Source organism: Mus caroli, unplaced genomic scaffold, assembly GCF_978045245.1.
Source record: "Mus caroli unplaced genomic scaffold, Mus_caroli_1 scaffold_4, whole genome shotgun sequence".
NCBI classification, from domain to species: domain Eukaryota; kingdom Metazoa; phylum Chordata; class Mammalia; order Rodentia; family Muridae; genus Mus; species Mus caroli.
In genome coordinates this window covers 97,266,610-97,293,579 of record NW_028227259.1, presented here as the reverse complement: position 1 = coordinate 97,293,579, position 26,970 = coordinate 97,266,610, and the positions used below count along the sequence as shown (strand labels likewise).

The 26,970-nt window shown below is 41.6% G+C and overlaps 2 protein-coding genes across 3 annotated transcripts; one reads left to right on the top strand and one right to left on the bottom strand.

Annotated features, from left to right (window-relative positions):
• Positions 1–2,461: 2,461 nt before the first annotated feature.
• LOC147005207 (PRAME family member 8-like) lies at positions 2,462–5,108 on the bottom strand. The gene is made up of 3 exons (XM_085836370.1): positions 4,822–5,108; positions 3,791–4,384; positions 2,462–3,029 (listed from the first exon to the last, which is right to left on the bottom strand). The coding sequence occupies exons 1-3, from the start codon at positions 5,106–5,108 to the stop codon at positions 2,462–2,464; spliced, it is 1,449 nt and encodes a 482-aa protein (XP_085692496.1).
• An 8,746-nt stretch (positions 5,109–13,854) lies between these two features.
• Positions 13,855–16,609, top strand: LOC147005206 (PRAME family member 8-like). 2 transcript variants are annotated; one of them, XM_085836214.1, is made up of 3 exons: positions 13,855–14,162; positions 14,627–15,217; positions 16,042–16,609. In XM_085836214.1, the coding sequence occupies exons 1-3, from the start codon at positions 13,876–13,878 to the stop codon at positions 16,607–16,609; spliced, it is 1,446 nt and encodes a 481-aa protein (XP_085692340.1). In that variant the 5' UTR covers positions 13,855–13,875. The 2 variants fall into 2 exon arrangements, with proteins under 2 accessions (XP_085692340.1, XP_085692341.1); XM_085836215.1 differs by having other exon boundaries at positions 13,876–14,162; positions 14,627–14,747; positions 16,042–16,230.
• Positions 16,610–26,970: the final 10,361 nt, after the last annotated feature.

Genomic DNA, 26,970 nt, shown 5'->3' with positions numbered 1-26,970 from the left:
ACTTTCCATACTTATTTCTTTATTTTTGAGTCATCTAATATAGACTAACCTAGCCTGCAGGCAATTATGAAGCTGAGGCTAGCTTGAATATTTACCCTTGTGCTACCACCCCTAAATCCTGAGAGTTGGGCTGTGGACTACAACAGCCAGCAGTGAAAACAGTTCCTGTGAAACTGCATACTTTTGTTCTTTATTAAGGAGAAAATGGAGAGTAAATAGCACCTTTGGAACTGCAAGCTACTGTTTGAAATGAGCAGTATAACTTCAAAGGCAATTGAAAACCTTACGGGAGACTAGGCTTGATATATTGCCCTCTTGCCTTCACATGGGAAGAAGAGGGAGGAGTATCAGGAGTACACAGCTGTCTCACTGCAGAGGCAGCTCATACATGACAGCCTATCTCAACAGTAACAAAGAGCCCCAAAAAATCTAGTAGAGAGACTCATTTTCTGAATGAGGTCACATTCTGGTCTCTTGGTCACTGAGTGCTCTGCTTACCTGGTTCAGTGTGCCCATCTCTTGACCAGCTGGACATGCACACGTCTCAGACCTTCCAGCTGTCTCTAAGACTAGCATGTGGCCCAATGTAACACTGAATATTTTTTTGCCTCATATAAAGATATTTGTGACATTGGTTTAAAATGTTGTTTTGGTATGAGGAATGAGGCAGGAGATTTGTAAATTTGATCAAACCTGATCTAAAGAATAAGTGGCCACCAGGCAAAAAAAAAATTCTGAGGGACTGCACATCCTCTTAATTAGACAGAATTATCAGCCAGGATAGGCTATGATGTAAAACCCTCTGGAAGTATATCAGAAATGAGCAATTGAATGAGTTGATCAAAGTCAACCTGAGATGTACCTCAGTGGTTCGATGCTTGCTTGGCATGTATGATGACTTGGGACTCCACCTCACACAGTGTGAAAATATTTGAAATTTTCAAACTTGATGGCTCAGCTCAGTGACTAATTACCACCATAGCTCAAGTCTAGTTACTGGACTATCTCTTTCCAGACTGGGTAAACTAAGGATGTGAGGAATTGCTATAAGTAAAGTACTTCGAGTTATACAATCAAGAGTTTATTTCACATACAGAGAATATTTGAAATTACCTTTAAATTTTCATTCTCAATACTTTCTTGTTTTAATTTGTTTAGTGTGTGTTTGTGTGATTGTGTGTGTGTGTGTGTGAATGTATGTGTGTATTGTAGATTCTTTAGACAGAAACCTAGTATGTAGAACTGTTGAGCAATACTAAGGGTCCCAACCACTGTCTTGAAAAGGAATGACAGGCAAATAGACAGAAAGATAGATATTGTTCTAAGATGAAGTCATAGTATTCTTTCAAACATCCAAGGTGCAGTCCAAAAACCAGAGCCCAGAACAAACTGGGCTACTACTCCTCAATTAAGCTTAATGAAAACACCTGAAGCTTCACACATTCTCTTCACACTGTGACGGAGGGGAATACCATTGGAGGCACACAAAACTCAGGCAACTGCTACTGAACAATGTCATTTATTCAATTACTTCATTTTTCTGAAGTCTTTGTGAAATTGTGTGATTTTTGTCTAAGATGTTCTCAATTTTGTGTATACTCAGATTTATTTTACATAATGTGCATGTAAATGCCAGGATCCACAGATGTCTGAAGAAATGGGACTAACACCTGAAGCGTGAGTTGCATCTGCAGTTCTGAAAACAAATTTTGCCCTCTTCTAAAGCAACATGTACTATTAAAACATGATCCATTGCCCTTTGGGGCTCCTGAGCTTTTGTTTGTTCATTTGTTTGTTTTTCTGAAGAGCATGAAAGGAATTTTCTGTGAGCAAACTTCCAGCAGGTTCACAGGTTCCAAGCAACAAGGCCTGTGAAGTTGAGAGGCAGACAGGGAGACAGGGTGAGGGAAAGAAAGAAAGAAGGAGTGTAAGAGACATGGAGATTGTATTTATGACTTCTTTTTTACCACCAGCCAATCAAGATATCCATATGTGAACCACCTTAGCTGATAACTTTATCCACCTACCCAAGATTTTGAATCATGATATGTCTGGCATCCATGTGTTCATTTTGACTCTCAACAGAGGGCAGTTGCTACAGAATGCTTAAAATTAGATACTTTATTCTACTCAGACAACAGGAATAACATCTAAAGAACCCATGTTCTATGCATTCACTTAATAGTACAGTGAAGAACAAAAAGTTTACAAGTCCATGAAAAAGGATCTAGTTAATCTTTCCCGGCAGAGTCCACTCAAGCCACCCAAGTTGTCTTTATCACTGCACAGTCCATCTCTCTGTTCCCCAGGTCAAGCTCAGCCTCCAAGATCCCAGTTATTGTTCATCCTTTTCTTTCCAAGCATCTGTACACTGCCTGAAGTCACAGTCTCTGAGCAACCGACATCAGAGATGTGTCCCAAACTTGTCATTTATTCACATGCAGAAGTTCTGTATCCATGTTCACCTCCAGCAAAAACAAAGTCTGAGTCCCTGGCCATAGACACAGTGCTCGCCACATTTGTGGCACTTACGTGTAGCAAAAGAGAGGCTCTTGGGCTGCCTTATTGCTGTCAGTGTATCCATGAGATCCTGACAGAGCTGGGCGAATCTTTCTACAGAGACATGGCCCAACTCATTATAGCACTCCAGAGGGGCAGGGTATTGTTCCACATTCATCTTGCTCCAGCTGGCTGTGTGCTGTAAAAGGTCCTTCAGGATGGGCATGGAGAAGTCATTGTTGTACAAGTTGATCTTGGTGAGCTGAGAGCATTGTATGAGGGAAGGTAGGAGTGCATTGAGCTGGGAGTCCTTCATCCTACATCCCTGCAAATTCAGAGTCTCAAGAGTGTTCATTACTTTCTCTAAGAGACCTCTCAGAGGCATCACATCCAAAACCTGTAAGACCACACCTTTCATCTCCAGATGTTTTAGCTGAAAGAGACTCTGACAGCAAGAGAAGGAATCCAAGTCTAACTGTGAAATTTGGTAGTGAGTGATGGAGAGGGACTCCAAGGATGTCATCAGGCACCTAGGGATAAATGAGACCAGATGGTTAGTTCAGGCAAATGGTAATGAAGAGCATGGAGTGGGGTTTACACAGTCATAGAAGTGACCAGGTGACCAAGTTCAGTGTGACCAAATGACCATAGATATTATCTGAGATGCTTCCTTTTGAAATCAGCTTAGTCAAGTCAAACCCACACAAAATCAGCGGACTTCAGTCTCAAGCAGAAAACCAGTTTAGCCCCTAAGACACATAGAGGAATTTCCATGGCAAGAGAGTCCTGACAGGATCTAGGGATATTACATGTGGGCTCATTCAAAGCTGCATTTAATCGCAGCATCTGAACTGTCACACTTGCTATCCCTTACAGTTCCATACAATCCCTCACGTCCCTTGTACTCCACAGTACTGGGGCTCAAAACCCTTCACTCATGGGAAAGTAGGGGAAGATAGTAGGCTGTTCCCACAGATCTTAGCACAGAGCTCACCTCCTCACTTTGATGATCTCCCCCATCTCCTAAATACATCCTCACCCCCCTGTTGGCCGTGATTCCAAGAAGAATTACAGTCCCTTCTGACCTGATCTGAGCTACTCCTTACCTCCCTTCAGTCTTCTGCTTCAGGAGTAATTATTTGAGTCTTTGAATCTCACATAACATCCATATTCTAAAGGGTCCCTAAAATTTGTTCCAGGTGGCTAACTGTCAGGCAGGGAACACGAATAATCCTTTAAATGGACAAGAAAAAATGCTCGGCTAGGTAACCAGCTCTCCCTCCTTGCTTACCTGAAGACCTGATTCATATGGTCTATGAGAAAGTGGACACCACACATGGAGAGATGCTGGAGACAATTGAATTTGGAGAAGATAGAAATGAACTCCTTGACACACATGTCTTCTCTGTCTCCTGTTCTATTGGAAATCTTGAAGACGTTCTTATAGAGGGGTGCCAGGAGAAGTTTGCGAAGATTTCTCATCTGCCCGAAGCAGGGAGCAAAACGGGCCAGATTGAACACATTCCACTCAGTGTTCAGTTCCAATTCCTCTATGTGCTCTGGATGAAAGACGTTCAAAATCTCTAAGACAAAGTTCACGGGCATAGCCCAGATCTTCATGTTTATACAGCACAAATGTAGGGAGTCCTTTCTCTGCTGGGCCCACTTCAAGAAGTATGCTTGTGACTCATCCTGGCGGGGCCTGAGGCACAGGTCAGCTACCACCTTCAGCTGCCTCCTCCGTGCATATCTTGGAAGGACTTTCACTACCGTAGGCTTCTCATCCAAGGGCTCTGAAGAACAGCTACCATCCTCTGCACCAACCCATATGTCCCAGAAGGCATGGTGCACATTCCTCAGGTCCAGAACCTGAAGTTTTCCCCTGCTTGGAGTGAAACATGTCAAATATCAGCAGACATGACTACAGTCAGTCAGCTTTGAGTACCTGACTCTAAACTCAAGTCTCCCCCATCTTGTTATGGTGTAATTACTTTAAACAGAGTGCAATGTGCACGCAAGCATGCTACAGAATCTTTCCCTGAGCTGCATGTGTAGACCTGACCACTTTCCTTCCACTAAGTTACTCTTTATTTCTCCTTAGTCCCAGTAATAGTAGTTGTGGGAAACCAGGGATAGGCTCATTCTAGAGGTTACTTATAGTAAGCTGTAATCCACTGACAACTGTCCTTAATCCAAGAAGACAATAGCTTCAAGGTTCCTGCACCACTGCTTGATGATCCCATCAGAAGCCATTCTCCCTGACCCCACAATCTCTACTGTGTACCCAATTGCTCCCTTATAGACGACTTGATTATTACTCACCTGGGGTGAGATTCTCCTGTCAGTAGCATGTCTATTCCATCTAGCACAGCCTGCAACGTCTCCAGGTTAGGTGAATTCATCAAAGCCCCCACAGGGAGACAGGGAAAAGTCCAGGCAGCCACCATTGCCTTTATGAGCTTCTTAAGTCTGCAGGCGAAGGCCTCCTTGAACAGTGCTGGGAAGAGCAGAAAAGGCACCTCCTCCAGAGAGGACAAGGCCAAAGCCTCATCTCTCAGCAGAGCCTGCAATGCCAGCTTCTGGAGTGTGGACAGAGTCTGAACACTCATCCTCTTCGGTCTCCAGTCAGAAGGCTCCTTGGGAAGGATTCAGAAAAAAATATACTTTCAAGACAAAGTGTTTAAAACTTCCTCACCATTACATCAACCACTAAGCTTCAGAGTTACTACTCTGAGAGTGACAGAGAAATCATTTAACCTCTTCAACATAAACTGGTGGTGGAAAGACAGACTCCCAAAACCAGGGTCATTCTATCAAACAAATGAGCACATAATTTTCAAATCAAAATCCTTTTTGTATGACCCTTTCACAAAAACAGTCTTAAAAAAAATTCAGAAATCAAACAAAACCAACCGACCAACCAACCAACCAACCAACCAACCAACCAAACATAAATCCTTGTGATGCGGAGCAATATTAATTCCCAGTAAGCAGAATGACTTCAGTGCATTTCTACAATTATTAGGGTTTCCTGTGTCTGGGAAAAAGATCATGTACACAGAGCAAAGCTATGTGGAAAAGATGAAAAGCAAAGTCTAACGCAATACATATGCATAACTCACAGGTATCTCTCCAACAAATGTGTATTGAAGGAGATCAAACATACATGGAACACATGTCCACCATATGAGCCAGCTTCTCTCTCTCTCTCTCTCTCTCTCTCTCTCTCTCTCTCTCTCTCTCTCTCTCTCTCTCTCTCTGTGTGTGTGTGTGTGTGTGTGTGTGTGTGTCTGTCTCTGTCTCTGTCTCTGTCTCTCTCTCTCTCTCTCTCTCTCTCTCTCTCTCTCTCTCTCTCTCTCTCTCTGTGTGTGTGTGTGTGTGTGTGTGTGTGTGTCTGTCTCTGTCTCTGTCTCTGTCTCTCTCTCTCTCTCTCTCTCTCTCTCTCTCTCTCTCTCTCTCTCTGTGTGTGTGTGTGTGTGTGTGTGTGTGTCTGTCTCTGTCTCTGTCTCTGTCTCTCTCTCTCTCTCTCTCTCTCTCTCTCTCTCTCTCTCTCTCTCTCTCACACACACACACACACACACACACACAAATTCAGTGAAGGGGAATCATGAGGGACAGGTTAGTCAGAATGATCTGATTTCCAGGTTCCCAGGAGCCACATGGCCAGTTCTAAGAGAGTTTGATCAAGATACAGAATCCTTGTCTCCAAAAATTATATGAAGCACACTGGTGAATTATGTAAGCTATCATGGAAATATATTGGTGATGAGGCTAAAAATTCATTTGGAATTAAATTCAAGGTCTTCAACCTGTTCCTCTAAAGGAGTCTAAACTTCTCTACATCAAACTACATTCCCTAAGGAAAAACCAGTACATACCAGTTGAGCACTGCAGATAGGTCTCCAAGTTCCAGTTGCACCAGACAGTTATCCAGGATGCAGGTCACTGAATGTGTGCTCTGGATCCACTGGTGAATTTATATACCTCTATACTCACCCCTCCCTATTGTAGCCACACCCTCCAATCCAAAACTGGAATTGGATTTCCTGGTTTAATCTCCACTCTTCAAATTCCAGATTACAGATCTAATCATTTCATCGGTTGAATCAGAAGGACTTGTGTTCACATACTCTCCACTCTTCCTCATCCCCAGAACCCCTCCCCCCAAAAGTTTCATGGAAAAATATGAACATTCCACTTGTTAAATAACCATACAACAATAAGTTTGGTGATTTGTTCTTTCATTTACTTAAGGATTACTTAGTTTGCAATTTGTTCCAGGAATCTTGTCATGCTGAGAAGCCAAGGGTGTTTTAGAAGTCTAATCCTAGAAATTCTCCTGCCTCAGGATCCTTCTTATTGATAGGATTACTGTTATGAATAAACACATCTGTTTGGATTTTATTCTTGGGACCAGAGTCATTTCCAGTTTTCATCAGCTAAGGGTTTAATCTGTTGTTGATCAGAGACATAGCATAATTCAAAGGTATTCTTCTTTGCTGGATTTGCGACAGAATACAGAGTCAGAGTAAGGAATATGTACTGGAGCTCAAGGGCTGAAGTGGATGCTCTGTCAGTAAACTGTAGCAGCAGCCACTGAAAAGTTAGGGCAGGAGCAAGGCTTGATTCCATTACTATAGTAGCCAAGGTGTTGTGTGTGCACTCAGTTGGTAAGGAGCTACCTGGCATTTAGGGATTACACTCAAAATCTCTCTGTGCAACAGACAAGATGGGGCATGCTGGTAAACTCAAAATTGGAAGTGGGAGGTAGGAGGCTCATTTTAATGTCATCTTCAACCAAATTGTAACCTGAAGTATAGTCTGATCCCTACAAGACCTGCTTTCTAAATAGATAAAGGCAAACATGAACAGGAAGGTGTGAGGGAGATGGTGGCCTTGGTTGCTCAGGAAACTTAGAGTATATCAAGTAGGATCAGCCCGAAAATGTTTCTCAGGGCTATGAGATGTGATGTGGGTCTTGGGCTGGAGACTTGCCTTAGAAAGAAGAAACACCTGTCAACTATCTATTCCTATCATCTACATGGTGGCTTGAAATGATCTGTGAGTCCAGTTCCAGCAAATGTGAAACTGCCTTCTGACCTCGAGGGCAGCAGGCATGTGAGGACTGTCCATTCATAGTTGTAGGCAAAACATCCCTACACATAGAACAAATGTTATTAAAACAATAAATTTATACTGGGAATGGCAGCATACACATTTATTCCCTCCCCTCAGGAGTCAAAGTTTGACTGATTCAGGGAGTTCAGAGCTACCCTAATCTAAATAACTAATTCCCAACGAGTGAAACCTATGGAGTGAGGATCATTCATAAAATTGAACCAGAGCTGAACAGGTTGGCACAGGACATTAATCCTAGCACTACAGTCAGAGGCAGGAGCATCTTTGATTTCAAGACCAGACTGCTCCTCAGAGTGGCTTATGGGACATGTAGGGCTCTTAAACAAAGAGACCCTGTCTCAAAACAACAAAACAAACAAACACACAAACAAGGTGAAGTTTCTCAGACCGTGCAGGAACAGACATAAACCCCAGGATTAGGGCAGTAGAAGCAGATGAATCTCTGAGGTCAAGGTTAGTCTGGTCTACAAAGTGAGTTCAGGAAGAACCAGAGATTGGTAAACTAACAAACCCTGTAAAAAAAAAAAATCAACCAATCAATCAAATAAGCAGAGAGACAAAACCAAACAAAAAATGACCAAAACAAAAAATAAAATTCTCAAACCTCAAGGTAGCTTAAGAGCCAGTGAGATGGCTCAGAGGGGAATGGAACTTGCTGCCAAGCCAGAGTTCAGTAGTAGGACCCACAGCTGTACTGAGAGAAACCACTTCAGTTTACAGTCCTCTTACTCTATATGCATACTCCCCTGCTGACACACCAATACACCAATGAACTGAGACAGACATCATGTACAAAATACCACAAGATCTGATCCAGGCTGGTGGTGCATGTTTCAGTGGACTGATGAAGGATGACCCCCAAACTACATAATGTAATTCTGTGTCTCCCATTCAAATACCAACAATCAGAGCTGGGTGATTGATTGGCAGCTCAGCCTCTTGTCCTGGGCTTCATGAATAAAAATATCTGCAGAAAAACTCCTTGGGTCAAGAGAAAAGGGCTTACTCCAAAGTGCAGGTCTCCTTGGAAAAGGAAGAAGAAATCCAAAGTCGAAAGATTTTCAGAGTAAAATAGGACCAAGAGAAAGGAGACTTTGAGCTGGATGGGGCTCATGACCAGGGAATTATGGAGCCTAGGGGCTAGCATTGACCTTGCCGAGTAAATTGGCACCACAGTTGTTAATGGAAGAGCCACAAGTACCTCTGGCCAGAGATAACATTAATGACACCCAATTTTTTTATTGGATATTTTCTTTACTTACATTTTCAATTGTTAGCCCCTTTCCTGTTTTCTCCTGTGAAAAACAACCTTCCCCTATGCCCTCCCCCTCCCCTTGCTTACCAACCCACCCAATCCTGCTTCCTGGCCCTGCTATTTACCCACACTGGGGCATACAGATAAATGAATATTAATCTAGAAGCCCAGAAGCTGAGATTACCCAAGATAAAATTAACAAACCACATGGAACTCAAGAAGAAGGAAACCAAAGTGTGGATACTTCTATCCATCTTAGAAGGGGGGAACAAAATGGGGGAGCATAGAAGGAGATACAAAGTATGGAGTAGAGACTGAATAAATGACCATCTAGAGACTGACTCACCTGGGGATCCATCCCATTTACAGTCACCAAACCCAGACACTGATGTGCACACCCTTTTGAGCATGCATGAAAAATGTCACACCTCAGAGGGAATGGAGGCCCTTGTATACATACGCAATGGTGGGAAAAGGCTTCTTCAGGTCCAGGCTTTGATCTCAATGAGAGACAATAGATCCCTGATCATATTATATTGCAATAAGTTTTTTTTTTCTAGAGATTTTTTGTAATTGACCTGTGTCCCTCTGAGCAGCATTTCCAGGCTGTCCTTGTGGAATTTCATGCACATTAGAATCTGTTGTTTGGGTGGTATTGTTGCACCAAGGTTCAAGGAGATCTGTCCTGGTGAGGTTGACCTTCTGTTCCATTCTCATCAGAGTAGAAGGATGGAAATCCTGGAAGGTTTTCTTGATCTGGTTTGTTTCTTGTTTGTTGGGTTTGGGAGGGGGATTTTTTTCATCTGTCTTTGTTTGAGGGTTTCCTCTGGACCTGACTGAGGCTGAGATCCTGCTACTAAACATTGTTCTCTGTTTGGCCATGAAACTTCTAGCCCCCTTGCTTGTCTGGTACCCAGAGCTTTTATTCTGGTAGCTTGGTGCCCACTAGAACCTATGCAAATGTAGCAGCTCCTTCAACAACTGTGCCTATAGTATTTAGCCATTCATATCTTCCTAGCACACACAATTCCTTTCTGTTTTCACCTCTGAGCCACACCAGGAGGACCTGGGAAGGAACATTGTGAGCTTCAGAGCAACAACTTTTTGCTGCCCAAAGCTATGAGCAATCATTTTCGTCCTTGAGTGGTGATTGAATTTGACAGGCGAAAGCCAGAGACTACAGACTGGAAATCCAAAGGAACTGATGATCTTGGCCTCTCCCATCTATTTTCTCCAGAAATTTGGCTATCATAGGACAATGGTCACATCTAGCCTTGATCCTCAACCTTTGCATGTCTTGAAAATCTCTACTAGATGTGCCTAGAGAGTAACCTCGGGAGTCATTTCAGAATCACTTCTACCAGGGGGACAGCATCAGTGACACTGGTTCCTATGAAAGTACAGAATATAGATCAGTTTCCTTCCAGTCCAGTGTACACCATGAAAAGGCTTGCTAGCTACATGTTTGGGAACAAATTCTCTGGAGGCACTCTCCTCAAGACTGTGTCACATTCAAGGAGCCACTGGCCTTCTCCATGTTTCTGGTTCTCTCATGATCAAGTTCTATAGCTCCCAACTTTCAAGCTTCTAAAATTGTACTATCTCACTTGTCAAGTCTGGATATTGGGATCCTTTCCTGTAAGGAACCCCCATGAAATTCCTTATGGCTGCCTAGGTAAAATAGTTTCCATCTATAACCCTGTCTGCGTGCAAATTAAAGAAGATACTATCTCTGCCTCTTTGTGTAGTATGAGCCTTCAGCCTGTCTAGTTCCTATCTCAGTGGCATTATCTGTAGACAATTTGCTAAGCTGACACTCCTTCATGTTAACCAGGTATGGGATAAAGAGATGGTTCAGGAGTTAAGAGCATGGGGGACAAAGACACAGGACCTGACACAAAGAAGCTGGGATATGAACCTGAGGTATCTGCTAGAGAAGCCAGTGCTCTAACTACTCAGTCATATCTCCCTCCTGTTTTCTTTGCTTTTCCCTTACTGAAAATATTTTGTTCATACAATGTGTTATGATTATGGTTACAACTCCCCCAACTCCTCTGAGATCATCCCCACATTATTTTCCATCTCAATCCACACCCTTTTTATCACTCCTGAGAAAAAAAGTCCCATAAAAACTGGAAAATTGTAGCTCTAATAGGCAAGCAAAGACGTTATAATCCAAACAGAAAATAACATAAGTAAACAAAAGTGCATGACACAACTTTCTAACACTCAGATCTGTTAAAATGCCTTTGAGTTTGCTTTGTTTTCCTACCTACAACTGGTCAGTCAGTCTCCCCTTAAGAGAAGGATTTGCATCCACCAAAAATTTCCATTTAACTCCAAGCAGTGGTGGTGCACAACTTTAATACCAGCATTTGGGAGGCAGAGGCAGGCAGGTTTCTGAGTTGAGTTCAATCCAGCCTGGTCTACAGAGTAAGTTTCAGGATACCCAGTGCTATACAGAGAAACCATGTCTCAAAAAACGAAAAAAGGAAAAGAAACTTCCATTTAACAAGTTTATTGTTTCATTTGGAATACTTTATGGATTGGAGACAGCTTCTGGGTTAGAAATGGGAGCTTCGCTCAATACTGTCATGTGGTACAAATTTGTGCATGCCCTGTGCCCACTGCATCAAACTCTCTGAATTAATTGTGCATCGGTTCTGCTGTGTTTTAGAAAGCCTGGTATCTTCAGCTGAAGGACGGCTATTATGAACATAGTCAAGCAAGTGTCTTTGTGGTATTGTGGGTCCTCTTTGGCTTTCTGTCTGGGAGTGGTAAAGCTGGGACTAGAAGGTAAATTGAATCTCAGATTTTTGAGAAACTGTCAGATTGATCTTTCAAGTAGTTGTGCAAGTTTGCAGTCTCTCCAACAATAGAGATGTGTTCCCCTTGTTTTATAACCTCCTCACCATGAGCTGTCAAATGAGGTTGAGAGCTCTGATTCAATCACTGAAAAGGTTGCATGTTACAAATAGAATTAAAAGGGTGGAGTTTAATCATGTAATCCAATTCCAGTTTGGGATTGGTGGGTGTGGCTACAAAAGGGAGTGGTGAGCAGAGAGGTATATAAAGGCTTCAGTGGAGCCAGAGAACACATTCAGAGAACTGCAGCCTGAATAACTGTCTTGTTTGACCAGCACAGAGAGACCTGTCTACAGTGTTCAGAACCAGTAGGTAATGATATTCCCCTGGGTCATGTGGTTTGATGTAGAGACATTTAGACTCCAAGTTATGACAAAATATGTTACTTTCTATCTTCTTAGAAGTACACATTGAACACCTGGGGTTTAATTCCAAATGAAGTTTTAGCTTCATCACAAACGTATATGTTAACCAGGTGATTTCATTATTATGGTTGATTTTTTAAAAGAACGTCTTTCTAGTTTGTTTAAGATCTCCTACAAATGGCCATGTGGCATTGGGTAGGCTGAATGCCAATGACCTCCTTACTCTTAAGCCTCCTCAGTGCTAAGATTACTAGTGCGTTCCCTCACACTTCCATTCACTCAAATGTTTGTGCTTGTTTTTGTGAGTTACTGGCTCACCTGGAGACCTGAGGACCATGTATCTTTGAACACCTTTAACTCACAATAGCTGGAGTTACACTGGGAGTGTATTAATGTCTCACTCAATGTCTTACCTTGGGCTTTGCCTTATATTGCTTTCAGAGCTTTGATTTTTTTTTTTTGATATGGTCTATATTTGGGACCCAGGCAATTATTATTGGGACCCTGAAAATTATAGGAACACATTGTCATCATCATTCTGAATGGGTCAATATTGATCCAAGACATAAGAGTTTTTGTGTGTGTGTGTGTGTGTTTACTGTCTCCATGATTGTTGTTTGGTGAATTTTTGTTTTATTGGTTCTTTTGTTGTTTTTTTTTTCTTTTTTCCTTTTCCATTTTTGTTGATTATTTAATTACATTTGAACTGTTGTTCTCTTTTCCAGTCTTCCCTTTGCAAGCCCCCCTACCATCCTCTATCCACGTAGAGTCTAAGACAATACTCCCTTACACACATACCCGGTCCCCAATAACCTCTCTAGCATGCCTATTCCCAGGGGGAAAAACGCTCCACAGGACCAAGTATTTCCCCTCCCTGGATACCAGCTAATTTAATCATCAGCTACATATTTATCCAGAGCCATGGATGCACACATGTACAAACTTTGGGTTGTGTTTTCATCCATCAGATTCATAGGGGTCAAGTTAGTCGATATTCTTGTTCTTCCTATGGGGTTTCGATCTCTTTCACCTCTTCTGTTCTTTCCTAAGCCTTCCATTGGGTTCCTCTGGCTCAGTCCAATTGTTGTCTATAAGTGTCTGCAATTGCCTTACATGCTGGCACAGCCTCTCAGAGAACAACCATACCAGGCTCCTATCTGTAAGCACATCCTGGCACCAACGACATTGTTGGGGATTGGTGTCTGCGGATAGGATGGATCTCAGGATAGGCAGTCTCTGGATGTTCTTTCCTTCAATCTCTGCTTCATTTTTTGTCCAAGTTTTTCATTACATGGGAAAAATTGTAGGTTAAAATTTTTGAGATGGGTGACTGGGCCCTTCCCTCATGTGGTGACCATGCCTATCCACTGGGGCTGGTCTCTTAAGGTTCTATCTCCCTTGTGCTACACATTTTGGCTTGGGACATCCACATTAAGCCTTGTGAGTCTTGTCAATTCAATATTTCTTTCATTCTTTCTTTGTTTTTAAGAGTGTGTCACAAACAAAAGTTTTGATCCAAAAATTAGATACCCATTTGGTGATAGAGAGTCTGCCATGATGCCAGTGTTGGGGAGTGTCTTTCCATCACTTCTTAGGATGAAGAGGTCAATTGAAGTCTCTACCATTGCATGGGCAGTCACTCAGAAGCTTAGTGGTTGATGTGATGGTGAGGAAGTTTTATAAATATTGTCTTAAATGTATATTCATTTCTAACCCTTCCCCAGGATCCTTCTGATTGGAGACCTTTAGAAGATGAGTGTTCATACCCCACCCACACTCCAGAAGCTGGCAATTCAGACTCTGGTGAGAGAGGAGGCTTTAGGCTTGTCTGATCTGGAGGAGCTGGCCTATGGACTCTACCCAGCAATATTCAAGGAGGCCTTTAATGGCAGACATATCAAGCTCATAAAGGCATTGGTGATAGCCTGGCCTTTCCGCTGTCTCCCTGTGGGGGCATTGATGAAGAATCCTGACCTGGAAACACTGCAGGCTGTGTTAGATGGAGTAGACATTCGACAAACCATAGGGTTACACCCCAGGTAAGCAATTTCCAAGTACTATAGAAGGGAGCACAAGGAATACACATTAGACATTGTCAGGGAGATTAGCATTGTCATAAATGGATCAGATGCATCTGATGGCATCATCAGGCAGGAATACAGGGTGCTTGATAGCTACTGTTTACTTGTACTGAGCACAGTTGGATGTGGATTAAACTTGAATATGGGACTAGAGTAAATGTGGCCTCACAGTAGAATGAGCCTATCCCTGACATCCCCACAAGAACTAATAATATAAGTAAGGAGAAATAAAGTGTACCTTACTGAAAGAAAAGTATTCATGTGTACAGAAGCAAAATAAAGCTTCTGTAGCATATCTGAGTCCAAATTAGATATCAGGTACTGAAAAAAACATACACATTAACAGGGAACAGAGCCAAGTTTAGTTATAGGTAGTAAAAGCTTATTCAGGGTCTGCCAACATTCTTATGTTTCACCTGCAGGAGGAAAAAACTACAGTTTCTCGACCTGCGAAATGTGCACCACAACTTCTGGAACATATGGACTGATTCAGAGGACAGTGACTGTTCAGCAGAGATCTCGAATGAAAAGCAAGCCGTGCAGGTCCGTCCCAGATATGCACTGAGGCAGCATCTTAAGGTCACAGTTGACCTGTGCATCAGGTCCTGCCTTGATGAAGCACAAGCATGGTTCTTGAAGTGGGCCCAGGAGAGAAAGGGCTCCTTATATTTCTGCTGTACAAAGGTGAAGATCTGGACTCTGCCAGTAAAAACTCTCAGACAGATCTTCCATGTTTTTGATCCAGAGCACATCATGGAGTTAGAACTAAATACTGAATGGACTCTGTTAGAGTTGGCACATTTTGCCCCCTATTTAGGGCAGATGAGAAATCTTCGCAAAGTCTTCCTGGCACCCCTCCACAAAATCGACTTCCATTTAGCCAATAGAACAAGAGTCACCGAAGTCAAGTGTATCAAAAAGTTTACTTCTCAGTTCTCCAAATTCAACTGTCTGCAGCATCTTTTCATGTTCTGCGTCCATTTTCTCAGAGACCAGATGAATCAGGTCCTACGGTAAGCCATAATGGAGAGCTGGTTCAGCTATCAGAGCAAATCTGTCTCTGTTTTCTTAAGGGTTATGGGGACATGATGCCAGTAAGTCACTAAAAACAAATATTTAGAGACTCCAAAGACTGGAAGTTTTGTCCTGTTTTCATGTATACTCAGTTATACATGGGAAATTTTACAAGGTAAACCAGTGTCACAAATGAGCACTCATGAAGTAGGAAAGTAATTTGGGGTAAAGGGTAGGTCAGATCTAGTAAGGTTCAGTTGTAATTCTTCCTATAATCATGGCCACCCAATCAAATGGAAACTGAAGAGGAATGGAAATGTGTAGTGAGGAGTAGAGGAATCACAAGTACAGGGTGAAAAGAAGCTATATGCTTAGATCTGTTAGAACAGCCTTCTGTCATCAACCAGTTCCTATGGGTTAAATGTTTTGAGGCCAAATACTGCTGAATACATGGGACAGGAGGTAGAGCTTGGGCTGTAAATGAGAGCAAGCATGACTGCAGAGGGAAAGATATAATACAAATTCAGTGGACCCATAGCAAGTATTGAGATACTGTCAGAGTTCTATTGGGATGAAATTTCTTCTGTGTGCTTTCTGGGATTAGGGGATGAACTAGTTTTCAGGTTTAGAGTGAGGCCAGGAGATAAATTGTGAGGTTGACATGACTGAGCGGTTTCCAACATGAAGCATCATAGATGATGTCCTTAATCACTTAGTCAAACTGATCTTGGGGCACCTGATTCCTTCTACCACTCTCTATATCCCTGCCAAACCTCTACAAGGCCATTTACCAGAACTAACCATCTGTCTCCTTTACCTCTAGGTGCTTGATGACACCCTTGAAGACACTCTCCATTACTTACTCCCTGATTTCACAGAGAGATTTGGATTCCTTCTCCTGCTGTCAGAGCCTCTTTCAGCTAAAACATCTGGAATTGAGAGGTGTGGTCTTACTGGATTTGGATCTTATGCCTCTGAGAGGTCTCCTCATGAAAGTGGCAGGCACTCTTGAGAATCTGGATTTGCAGGGGTGTAGGATAAAGGACTCCCAGCTAAGTGTCCTACTACCTGCACTCAAACAATGCTCTCAGATCTCCAACATCAACTTCTACAACAATGATTTCTCCATGCCTATCCTGAAGAACCTTTTGCAGAACACAGACAACTGGATTAAGATGAATGTGGAACAATATCCTGTCCCTCTAGAGTGCTACGATGACTTTGCTCAAGTCTCTGTAGAAAGATTTGTCCAAATTTGTCAGGATCTCATGGATACACTGAAGGAAATAAGGCAGCCCAAGAACAGCTCCTTTGCTACAGATATCTGCCACACATGTGGGAAGTGCTGGGTCTTTGCCCAGGAGGCCAGACTTTGTCATTGCTGGGAGTAAAATGGGAAAGTTCTGTGTTTGAATAAACACTAGGCTTGGGACACATGTCCTACCTGGGGAACTCAGAACCTGTGGCGTCTGACACTGCTCAGATGGTTGGAAACAAAAGGCTGTTCAGTGACTGGTATCTTGGCAACTGAGATTGACATGGGGAACATTTGGATGAACTGTGGGAACAGGGGCCTAGTGGAGTCAGAAACACAGCTTGGCATTGTTACATGGCTTCTCCCCGGACAGACTAACTAGATGTTTAGTTGTATACTTAAAAACCTGGATGTTCTCTCAGTGTGGTCTTTGACTTTTTCCAACCTATCTACCAGGTTCAGCATCAGGAAGGTTCAATGGGTGTCGAAATGGAAAGACACTGGTATTTTGTGAGTGAAGCAAAGTTCTTGGTGAAATTAACATGTTACATTAAAATGAAAGTTTTCTTGACACTTCTTTCCCTTGCCCTTTGACTGGACTACATGAACAACACACCTGTGTGGCTGAACAATTAGGTGCACAAAACATTTAAACTAATGGGAGCAACATAGACACACCTACTATGAAGGAAGATTAAAAGGATCACAGACAATTAAAATCTTGTACATTCAGACGACAAGGCACCTTGGACCTATCAGAAATGCCTAAAGAGAAGAAGACAACAGAGGGCAAAGTAAACAGGATTTCCAGTCTGGCTTTGTAATCTTGACCTTTTTGTCATGATTTAATGAGATGATTGCTGGAAGCTCTATATCCATCTGTTATATTACGTGCCCCTAAAGCCTTATTCCAGTGGACTCCAAAACTCTATGAAGTACCCTATTTATTTAAAAGTATGCGATAAAATGCAGGTTCCTCTTCTACATAAACCATTTACTCTACAAAAAAATAGTATTTCCGTCTTCAGTTGTAATAAGAACAGAGAAAAAAAATCTCACTCAGATTAGTCAATGTATCCCCTTTCTGTATAGTAAACTATCAATAAAATAATTTGTTACTCTGTATTTATTGAACATTTAGAACATGATTTCTTTGTTTAAATATCATTGTTATTGTCTGAATTGAATAAAGCATCTAAATTAAAAGACTCTGCAACGATCACCCTCTGGAAAGAAGTAAAAGTGTACACATTGAAGCCAGGCATGTCACAATTCACAATCTTGGGAAGGTAGATGAAGTTATCACCTATGGTGGGAAATACATGAACTTCTAGGCTGACTTAAAGTACAGAGAAAGACAAAAATAAAGAACATACCTCTCTCAAGCTCATTGTTTCTCTCTTCCCTCACACACTGTCTCCGTGTCTCAATGTCCCATTCCCTGATGTTGTTCCTTAGGACCAGTAAACTCACATGAGATTTTCCCACAATTAACATGCTTTCATATTTTTTTAATTGGGCATTGTTTCATTTTTTTAATATATTTTATTACATATTTTCCTCAATTACATTTCCAATGCTATCCCAAAAGTCCCCCATACCCTCCCCCCACTTCCCTACACACACATTCCCATTTTTTTTTTTTTTTTGGCCCTGGCGATCCCCTATACTGGGGCATATAAAGTTTGCGTGTCCAATAGGCCTCTCTTTCCAGTGATGGCTGACTAGGCCATCTTTTGATACATATGCAGCTAGAGTCAAGCGATCCGGGGTACTGGTTAATTCATAATGCTGTTCCACCTATAGGGTTGCAGATCCCTTTAGATCCTTGGGTACTTTCTCTAGCTCCTCAATTGAGAGCCCTGTGATCCATCCACTAACTGACTGTGAGCATCCACTTCTGTGTTTCCTAGGCCCCGGCATAGTCTCACAAGAGATAGCTATATCTGGGTCCTTTCAGCAAAAACTTGCTAGTGTATGCAATGGTGTCAGCGTTTGGAAGCTGATTATAGGGTGGATCCCTGGATATGGCAGACTCTAGAATATCCATCCTTTCGTCACAGCTCCAAAATTTCTCTCTATAACTAATTCCATGGGTGTTTTGTTCCCAATTCTAAGGAGGGGCATAGTGTCCACACTTCAGTCTTCATTCTTCTTGAGTTTCATGTGTTTAGCAAATTGTATTTTATATCTTGGGTATCCTAAATTTTGGGCTAGTATCCACTTATCAGTGAGTACATATTGTGCAAGTTCCTTTGTGATTGGGTTACCTCACTCAGGATGATTCCCTCCAGGTCCATCCATTTGCCTAGGAATTTCATAAATTCATTCTTATTAATAGCTGAGTAGTACTCCATTGTGTAAATGTACCACATTTTCTGTATCCATTCCTCTGTTGAGGGACATCTGGGTTCTTTCCAGCTTCTGGCTATTATAAATAAGGCTGCTCTGAACATAGTGGAACATGTGTCCTTCTTAACTTTTGGGACATCTTTAGGATATATGCTCAGGAGAGGTATTGATGGATCCTCCAGTAGTACTATGTCCAATTTTCTAAGGAACCACCAGACTGATTTCCAGAGTGGTTGTACAAGCTTGCAATCCCACCAAAAATGGAGGAGTGTTCATCTTTCTCCCCATACTTGCCAGCATCTGCTATCACCTGAATTTTTGATCTTAGCCATTCTGACTGGTGTGAGGTGGAATCTCAGGGTGGTTTTGAGTTGCATTTCCATGATGATTAAGGATGTTGAACATTTTTTCAGGTGCTTCTCTGCCATTTGGTATTCCTCAGGTGAGAATTCTTTGTTCAGTTCTGAGCCCCATTTTTTAATGGGGTTATTTGATTTTCTGGAGTCCACCTTCTTGAGTTCTTTATATATATTGGATATTAGTCCCCTATCTGATTTAGGATAGGTAAAGATCCTTTCCCAACCTGTTGGTGATCTTTTTGTCTTATTGACAGTGTCTTTTGCCTCACAGAAGCTTTGCAGTTTCATGAGGTCCCATTTGTCAATTCTAGTTCTTACAGCACAAGCCATTGTTCTTCTATTCAGAAATTTTTCCCCTGTGCCCATATCTTCAAGGCTTTTCCCCACTTTCTCCTCTATAGGTTTCAGTGTCTCTGGTTTTATGTGGAGTTCCTTGATCCACTTAGATTTGACCTTAGTACGAGGAGATAGGAATGGATCGATATGCATTCTTCTACATGATAAAATCCAGTTGTGCCAGCACCATTTGTTGAAAATGCTGTCTTTCTTCCACTGGATGGTTTTAGCCTCCTTGTCAAAGATCAAGTGACCATAGGTGTGTGGGTTCATTTCTGGGTCTTCAATTCTATTCCATTGGTCTACTTGTCTGTCAGTATACCAGTACCATGCAGTTTTTATCATAATTGCTCTGTAGTAAAGCTTTAGGTCAGGCATGGTGATTCCAACAGAGGTTCTTTTATCCTTGAGAAGAGTTTTTTATATCCTAGGGTTTTTGTTATTCCAGATGAATTTGCAGATTGCTCTTCCTAATTCGTTGAAGAATTGAGTTGGAATTTTGATGGGGATTGCATTGAATCTGTAGATTGCTTTTGGCAAGATAGCCATTTTTACAATGTTGATCCTGCTAATCCTTGAGCATGGGAGATCTTTCCATCTTCTGAGATCTTCTTTAATTTCTTTCTTCAGAGACTTGAAGTTTTTATTATACAGATCTTTCACTTCCTTAGTTAGGGTCACGCCAAGATATTTTATATTATTTGTGACTATTTAGAAGGGTGTGGTTTCCCTAATTTCCTTCTCAGCCTGTTTATTCTTTGTGTAGAGAAAGGCCATTGACTTGTTTGAGTTAATTTTATATCCAGCTACTTCACCGAAGCTGTTTACCAGGTTTAGGAGTTTTCTGGTGAAATTTTTAGGGTCACTTATATATGCTATCATATCATCTGCAAAGAGTGATATTTTGGCTTCTTCTTTTCCAATTTGTATCCCCTTGATCTCCTTTTTTTGTCGAAGTGCTCTGGCTAGGACTTCAAGTACAATATTGAATAGGTATGGGGAGAGTGGACAGCCTTGTCTAGTCCCTGATTTTAGTGGGATTGCTTCAAGCTTCTCACCATTTACTTTGATGTTGGCTACTGGTTTGCTGTAGATTGCTTTTATCATGGTTAGGTATGGCCCTTGAATTCCAGATCTTTCCAAGACTTTTATCATGAATAGGTGTTAGATATTGTCGAATGCTTTTTCCACATCTAACAAGATGATCATGTGGTTTTTGTCTTTGAGTTTGATTATATAATGGATTAAGTTGATGGATTTCCGTATATTAAAACATCCCTGCATCCCTGAAATAAAACCTACTTGGTCAGGATGGATGATTGCTTTATTGTGTTCTTGGATATGGTTAGGAAGAATTTTATTGAGTATTTTTGCATCAATATTTATAAGGGAAATTGGTCTGAAGTTCTCTATCTTTGTTGGATCTTTCTGTGGTTTAGGTATCAGAGTAATTGTGGCTTCATAGAGTGAGTTAGGTAGAGTTCCATCTACTTCTATTTTGTGGAATAGTTTGTGCAAAACTGGAATGAGATCTTCTTTGAAAGTCTGATAGAACTCTGCACTGAACCCATCTGGTACTGGGCTTTTTTTGGCTGGGAGACTATTAATGACTGCTTCTATTTCTTTAGGGGATATGGGACTGTTTAGCTTGTTAACTTGATTCTGATTTAAGTTTGATACCTGGTATCTGTCTAGAAATTTGTCCATTTCGTCCAGGTTTTCCAGTTTTGTTGAGTATAGCCGTTTGTAGAAGGATCTGATGGTGTTTTGGATTTCTTCAGGATCTGTTGTTATGTCTCCCTTTTCATTTCTGATTTTGTTAATTAAGATGTTGTCCCTGTGCCCTCTAGTGAGTCTAGCTAAGTGTTTATCTATCTTGTTGATTTTCTCAAAGAACCAACTCCCTGTTTGGTTAATACTTTGAATAGTTCTTCTTGTTTCCACTTGGTTGATTTCCCCCCTGAGTTTGATTATTTCCTCCCATCTACTCCTCTTGTGTCAATTTTCTTCCTTTTTTTCTAGAGTTTTTAGATGTGTTGTCAAGCTGATAGTGTGTGCTCTCTCCAGTTTCTTTATGGAGGCACTCAGAGCTATGAGTTTCCCTCTTAGAAATGCTTTCATTGTGTCCCATAGGTTTGGGTATGTTGTGGCTTCATTTTCATTAAACTCTTAAAAAGTCTTTAATTTCTTTCTTTATTCCATCCTTGACCAAGGTATCATTGAGAAGAGTGTTATTCAGTTTCCACATGAATGTTGGCTTTCGATTATTTATGTTGTTATTGAAGATCAGCCTTAGTCCATGTTCTGATAGGATGCATGGGACAATTTCAATATTTTTGTATCTGTTGAGGCTTGTTTTGTGACCAATTATATAGACAATTTTGGAGAAGGTCCCATGAGGTGCTGAGAAAAAGGTATATCCTTTTGTTTTAGGATAAAATGTTTTGTACATATGTGTTAAGTCCATTTTTTCATAACTTCTGTTAATTTCCCTGTGTCCCTGTTTAGTTTGTTTCCACAATCTGTCCATTGATAAAAGTGGTGTGTTGAAGTCTCCCACTATTATTTTATGAGGTGCAATGTGTGCTTTGAGCTTTACTAAAGTGTCTTTAATGAATGTGGCTGCCCTTGCATTTGGAGCATAGATATTCAGAATTGAGAGTTCCTCTTGGAGGATTTTATCTTTGATGAGTATGAAGTGTCCCTCCTTGTATGTTTTGATAACTTTTGGTTGGAAGTCAATTTTATTTGATATCAGAATGGCTACTGCAGCTTGTTTCTTCAGACCTTTTGCTTGGAAAATTGTTTTCCAGCCTTTCTCTCTGAGGTAGTGTCTGTCTTTTTCCCTGAGATGGGTTTCCTGTAAGCAGCAGAATGTTGGGTCCTGTTTGTGTAGCCAGTCTTTTAGTTATTGTCTTTTTATTTGGGGAATTGAGTCCATTGATATTAAGAGATATTAAGGAAAATTAATTGTTGCTTCCTATTATTTTTGTTGTTAATGTTGGCATTCTGTTCTTGTGGCTGTCTTATTTTAGGTTTGTTGAAGGATACCTTCTTGCTTTTTCTAGGGCGTGATTTCCAGCCTTGTATTGGTTTTTTCTGTTATTATCCTTTGAAGGGCTGAATTCATGGAAAGATAATGTGTGAATTTGGTTTTGTCGTGGAATACTTTGGTGTCTCCATCTATGGTAATTGAGAGTTTGGCTGGGTATAGTAGGCTGGGCTGGCATTTGTGTTCTCTTAGTGTCTGTATAACATCTGTCCAGGATCTTCTGGCTTTCATAGTCTCTGTTGAAAAGTCTGGTGTAATTCTGATAGGCGTGCCTTTATATGTAACTTGACCTTTTTCCCTTACTGCTTTTAATATTCTATTTTTATGTAGTGCATTTGTTGTTCTGATTATTATGTTTTGGGAGGAATGGCCTTTCTGGTCCAGTCTATTTGGGGTTCTGTATGCTTCTTATATTTTCATGTGCATGTCTTTCTTTAGGTTTGGGAAGTTTTCTTCTATAATTTTGTTGAAGATATTTGCTGGCCCTTTAAGTTGAAAAATCTTCATTCTCATCTACTCCTATTTTCCGTAGGTTTGATCTCTCATTGTGTCCTGGATTTCCTGGATGTTTTGCGTTAGGATCTTTTTGTGTTTTGTATTTTCTTTGATTGTTGTGCCGATGTTCTCCATGGAATCTTCTGCACCTGAGATTCTCTCTTCCATCTCTTATATTCTGTTGCTGATGCTCACATCTATGGTTCCTGATTTCTTTCCTGGGGTTTCTATTCCCAGCTTTCCATCACTTTGGGTTTTCTTTATTGTGTCTACTTCCCTTTTTTGGTCTTAGATGGTTTATTCAATTCCATCACCTGTTTTTTCATGTTTTCCTGCAATTCTTTAAGGGATTTTTGTGTTTCCTCTTTAAGGTTTTCTACGTCTTTAGCTGTGTGCTCCTGTATTTCTTTAAGTGAGTTATTAAAGTCCTTCTTGATGTCCTCTACGTTCATCATAAGATATACTTTTAAATCCGGGTCTAGATTTTCGGGTGTGTTGGGGTGCCCAGGACTGGGTTCGGTGGGAATGCTGCGTTCTGATGATGGTGAGTGGTCTTGGTTTCTACTAGTAAGATTCTTGTGTTTGCCTTTCATCATCTGGTAACCTCTGGATTTAGTTGTTATAGTTGTCTCTGGTTAGAACTTGTTCCTCAGGTGATTATGTTAGCCTCTATCAGCAGACATGGGAGAATAGCTCTCTCCTTAGTTCCAGTGGTCAGAGTACTCTCTGCAGGCAAGCTCTCCTCTTGAAGGGAAGGTGCCCAGATATCTGGTGTTCGAACCTGCCTCCTGGGAGAAGATGTGATCTTCTTCTCATTAGAGGTCTTAAGATTCCATACAGGGTCCTGTGGGGTACTTGCGGGTTTCCGGAGACTCTGCACCCAAGGAACCCCAGTGCTGAGGTGGACCGGAAGGGACTTGTGATCCTGATCAGGCCAGGTTTTCTGCTTCCCTAATTAATGCAGTCTCAGGTCCCACACGATTGGATTGGAGCAGACGCTGTTTTCCACTCAGCAGAGGTCTTAAGATCCCGTGGAGGGTCCTGTGGGGTCCTTGCGGGTGTCTGGTAACTCAGCAGGCCTGGAAGGGCAGGACTGGCATTTCTTATCAATGGTTGCCTGAAGGACAAAACTCTGCTGCCAGGAAAGGCAGAAGAACCAAAAGAATTAAACATATAGAATAAAATTATCCTGAGACCCATCTAGTTATATTTCCATATCCATACATATTTCCATACATGTATTTCCATATATATTCCATATAATATAACTTTATGTAAATAATTATATTTTCAAGTACAAATTAATTATGGTTGCAAGAGATGGGGATGGGATGGTGGTGTACAGAAGCGTCTCAGCCTAGCCCTTGGTGAGAACACACAACTATCCGAGGCTTCATTTATATTCTGTGTCAGTGCTGCCCCCTACTGGAAACCAGGTTGATCTTGGCCACAGGATTGCTTCAGAGACTCAAGGATCCTACTACCTGCACTCCAAGCCAGTAAGGATCATTCTTCAAAATCACATGTATTTTCTGAGACAGAAAAATCACAGTCCATTAATACCAGCATTCTATGAATTTGAGCAGATCTTACAGACGAAAAACATTATCTTATTTAAGGTTTCTATTGCTGTGCTAAAAGTCATGACCAAAACAAATTGGGGAGGTTTATTTGGCTTCTGCTCAGAGAAGAGTCCTCATACAAATACACATTAGCTTATCAAGGTGCATCTTTTTCTATTGAAGCTAGACAAGGTATCCCAGTTAGGGGAAAGGGACCAAAGGCAGGCAATAGTCAGAGGAGTCACTAGAGTGTAATCATCCCCCCAACACCCCCCCAACCTGAAGCTCACTGAACAAGACCTCCACTTCCTTGTCATTAAGGAGATTATCTAGGGTGGAGCCTGCCTCCCTAGATCACTCTATTGTTCAGCCTCTGTGGCTGCTGCTACCTGCTGGGAGTTTGCATAGCTGTTCTGGAGTCCACATCTGATCCTACACATGGTCACCTGCAGCTGGGCTCCAAGGATGATTTGGCAGGAATGGGCTTACCCTCTCCTTTATAAAATATGTCTGCCATTAAAAATTTAAACCTTGATCAGAACACTGTCTTGGTTCCATCTCTCTCTTGTCACCTAGATTCCCTCTCTTTCAGCACTGGCCTGACATTCAGGTGTACCAGTCCTTGTGAGTCACTGGACGACTCATAACACTAGAGGACTTCAGATCTGGAACTAATACAGGGCAGGAACCTGGAGGCAGAACCTGATGCAGAGGCCATGGAAGGTGCTGCTTACTGGCTTGCTACACTCAATGCTGCTGTTGTTCTTAGGGTCATCACATGATACTGGCAGGTTCAACACATTGGAGCCATCTGCTGTGACAAGACTGCACTTTTAGCAATAGGATCTCATAGGCTCTCTTCATGGTCCACGCTTCAACTTCTCTCCATCACCCCTTCAAACATGTGCCTTCAACTGTCACCTAGGCTTTACCTTCACCAGTGTCCTCTCCTGGCTTCTCACAGGGCCAAACTTCAGATGTTCTCCTTTACCCTTCATGTCTTCTAAATCAGTACAGCCTTGATGACTCTTAAACTCCAAAATTTGGCTGCCAGTGCACTAGGTTTAGAATTTTATGCCATGTCTGTGACCTACTACATGGTGATTCTAAGATTACCTAAGGTTTGAAATTTATGCCATGTACATGATGCCCCTTAGTGTGTTCATGAAGACTTCAGAAAACAGGAGTCCTAACACTGGAAACATGCTGAATGCTAACACTTCCCTGGTGGTGTTTCATTTACTTGACACAAATCTGGCTAGAGTTATCTGGGAAGTAGTCTCTATTGAGAAAATGTCTTCCTCAGATTACATGTAGGCAATCCATCTAAGGGGGGTATTTTCTTGATTAATGACTGCTGGGGGTGGACCTAACTCCCTGTGGGTAGGCCCACCTGTATGCAAGTGACCTTGAGTTGTATGAGAACTTAGACAAAGAAAGACCCGTGGAACAAGTCATCTCTAGTACTTTGTCCAGTATACCCCTCCATGTTCCTGTTTGCCTTCCTCCCCTGATGCACCTCAGTTAAGGACTGGAACCTGAGGGCTGTAAGAGGAAAGAAATCCTGACTCCTCAATTTGCTTTTGGTCAGGATGTTTTGTCACACAGCAGAAAACTGGTTAACACAGCATGTCCCAAATCCAGATGCCTTGTCTACATGGACAGGGCACCCATATGATAATATGTATCTTATAGAGATCCCAACTGCTCCATAGACTACAGAGTAAAGACAGAAGGCCTATGCTCTCTCAACATATTCACTGTACCTCTCACTGAGTCTTGTTTCAAGAAATGCTCACTGATTGAAAGGAGACAGAACTGCATTTACATGTCAGGCAATTGTTGGACTAGGGATGCAAAACCTGAGACTCTTGTGGGAATTCCTTACTCAAGGACTCTCTGGAAATTTCTTCTCTTATTGTAACTCATTATGTATCTGTCACACTTTAAGACAATGTTGGGGTGATAACTAACATGAGAGCATGAACCGGAAGCTGGGGTCATAGCTGCAATGGAAGCAGATGTTGGGGAGGGGACCCTTGGTGAGAAGAGAAGTTAAGCAGAAACAACCCTGGTGATGGTACTGTGCACTCTACAGTTCTTTGTCCATTTTTTGTCAGTCTCTATCATGGGCCAGAGAAGAAAGAACTGTTCTAAAATAGAAGTAGATCTATTCAGCTCAGTGTGAATTCAGAGGAGAAGTCTGCAAATACAATCTGGACAGACTAAACATACAGTTGGCACCAAGGCATGCTGAATAAGAGTCCACTTTGGAAAGAACTAGATTTGCCTTCTTTATTCTTTCATACCATTTGTAAAAAAAATAAAATAAAATAAAATA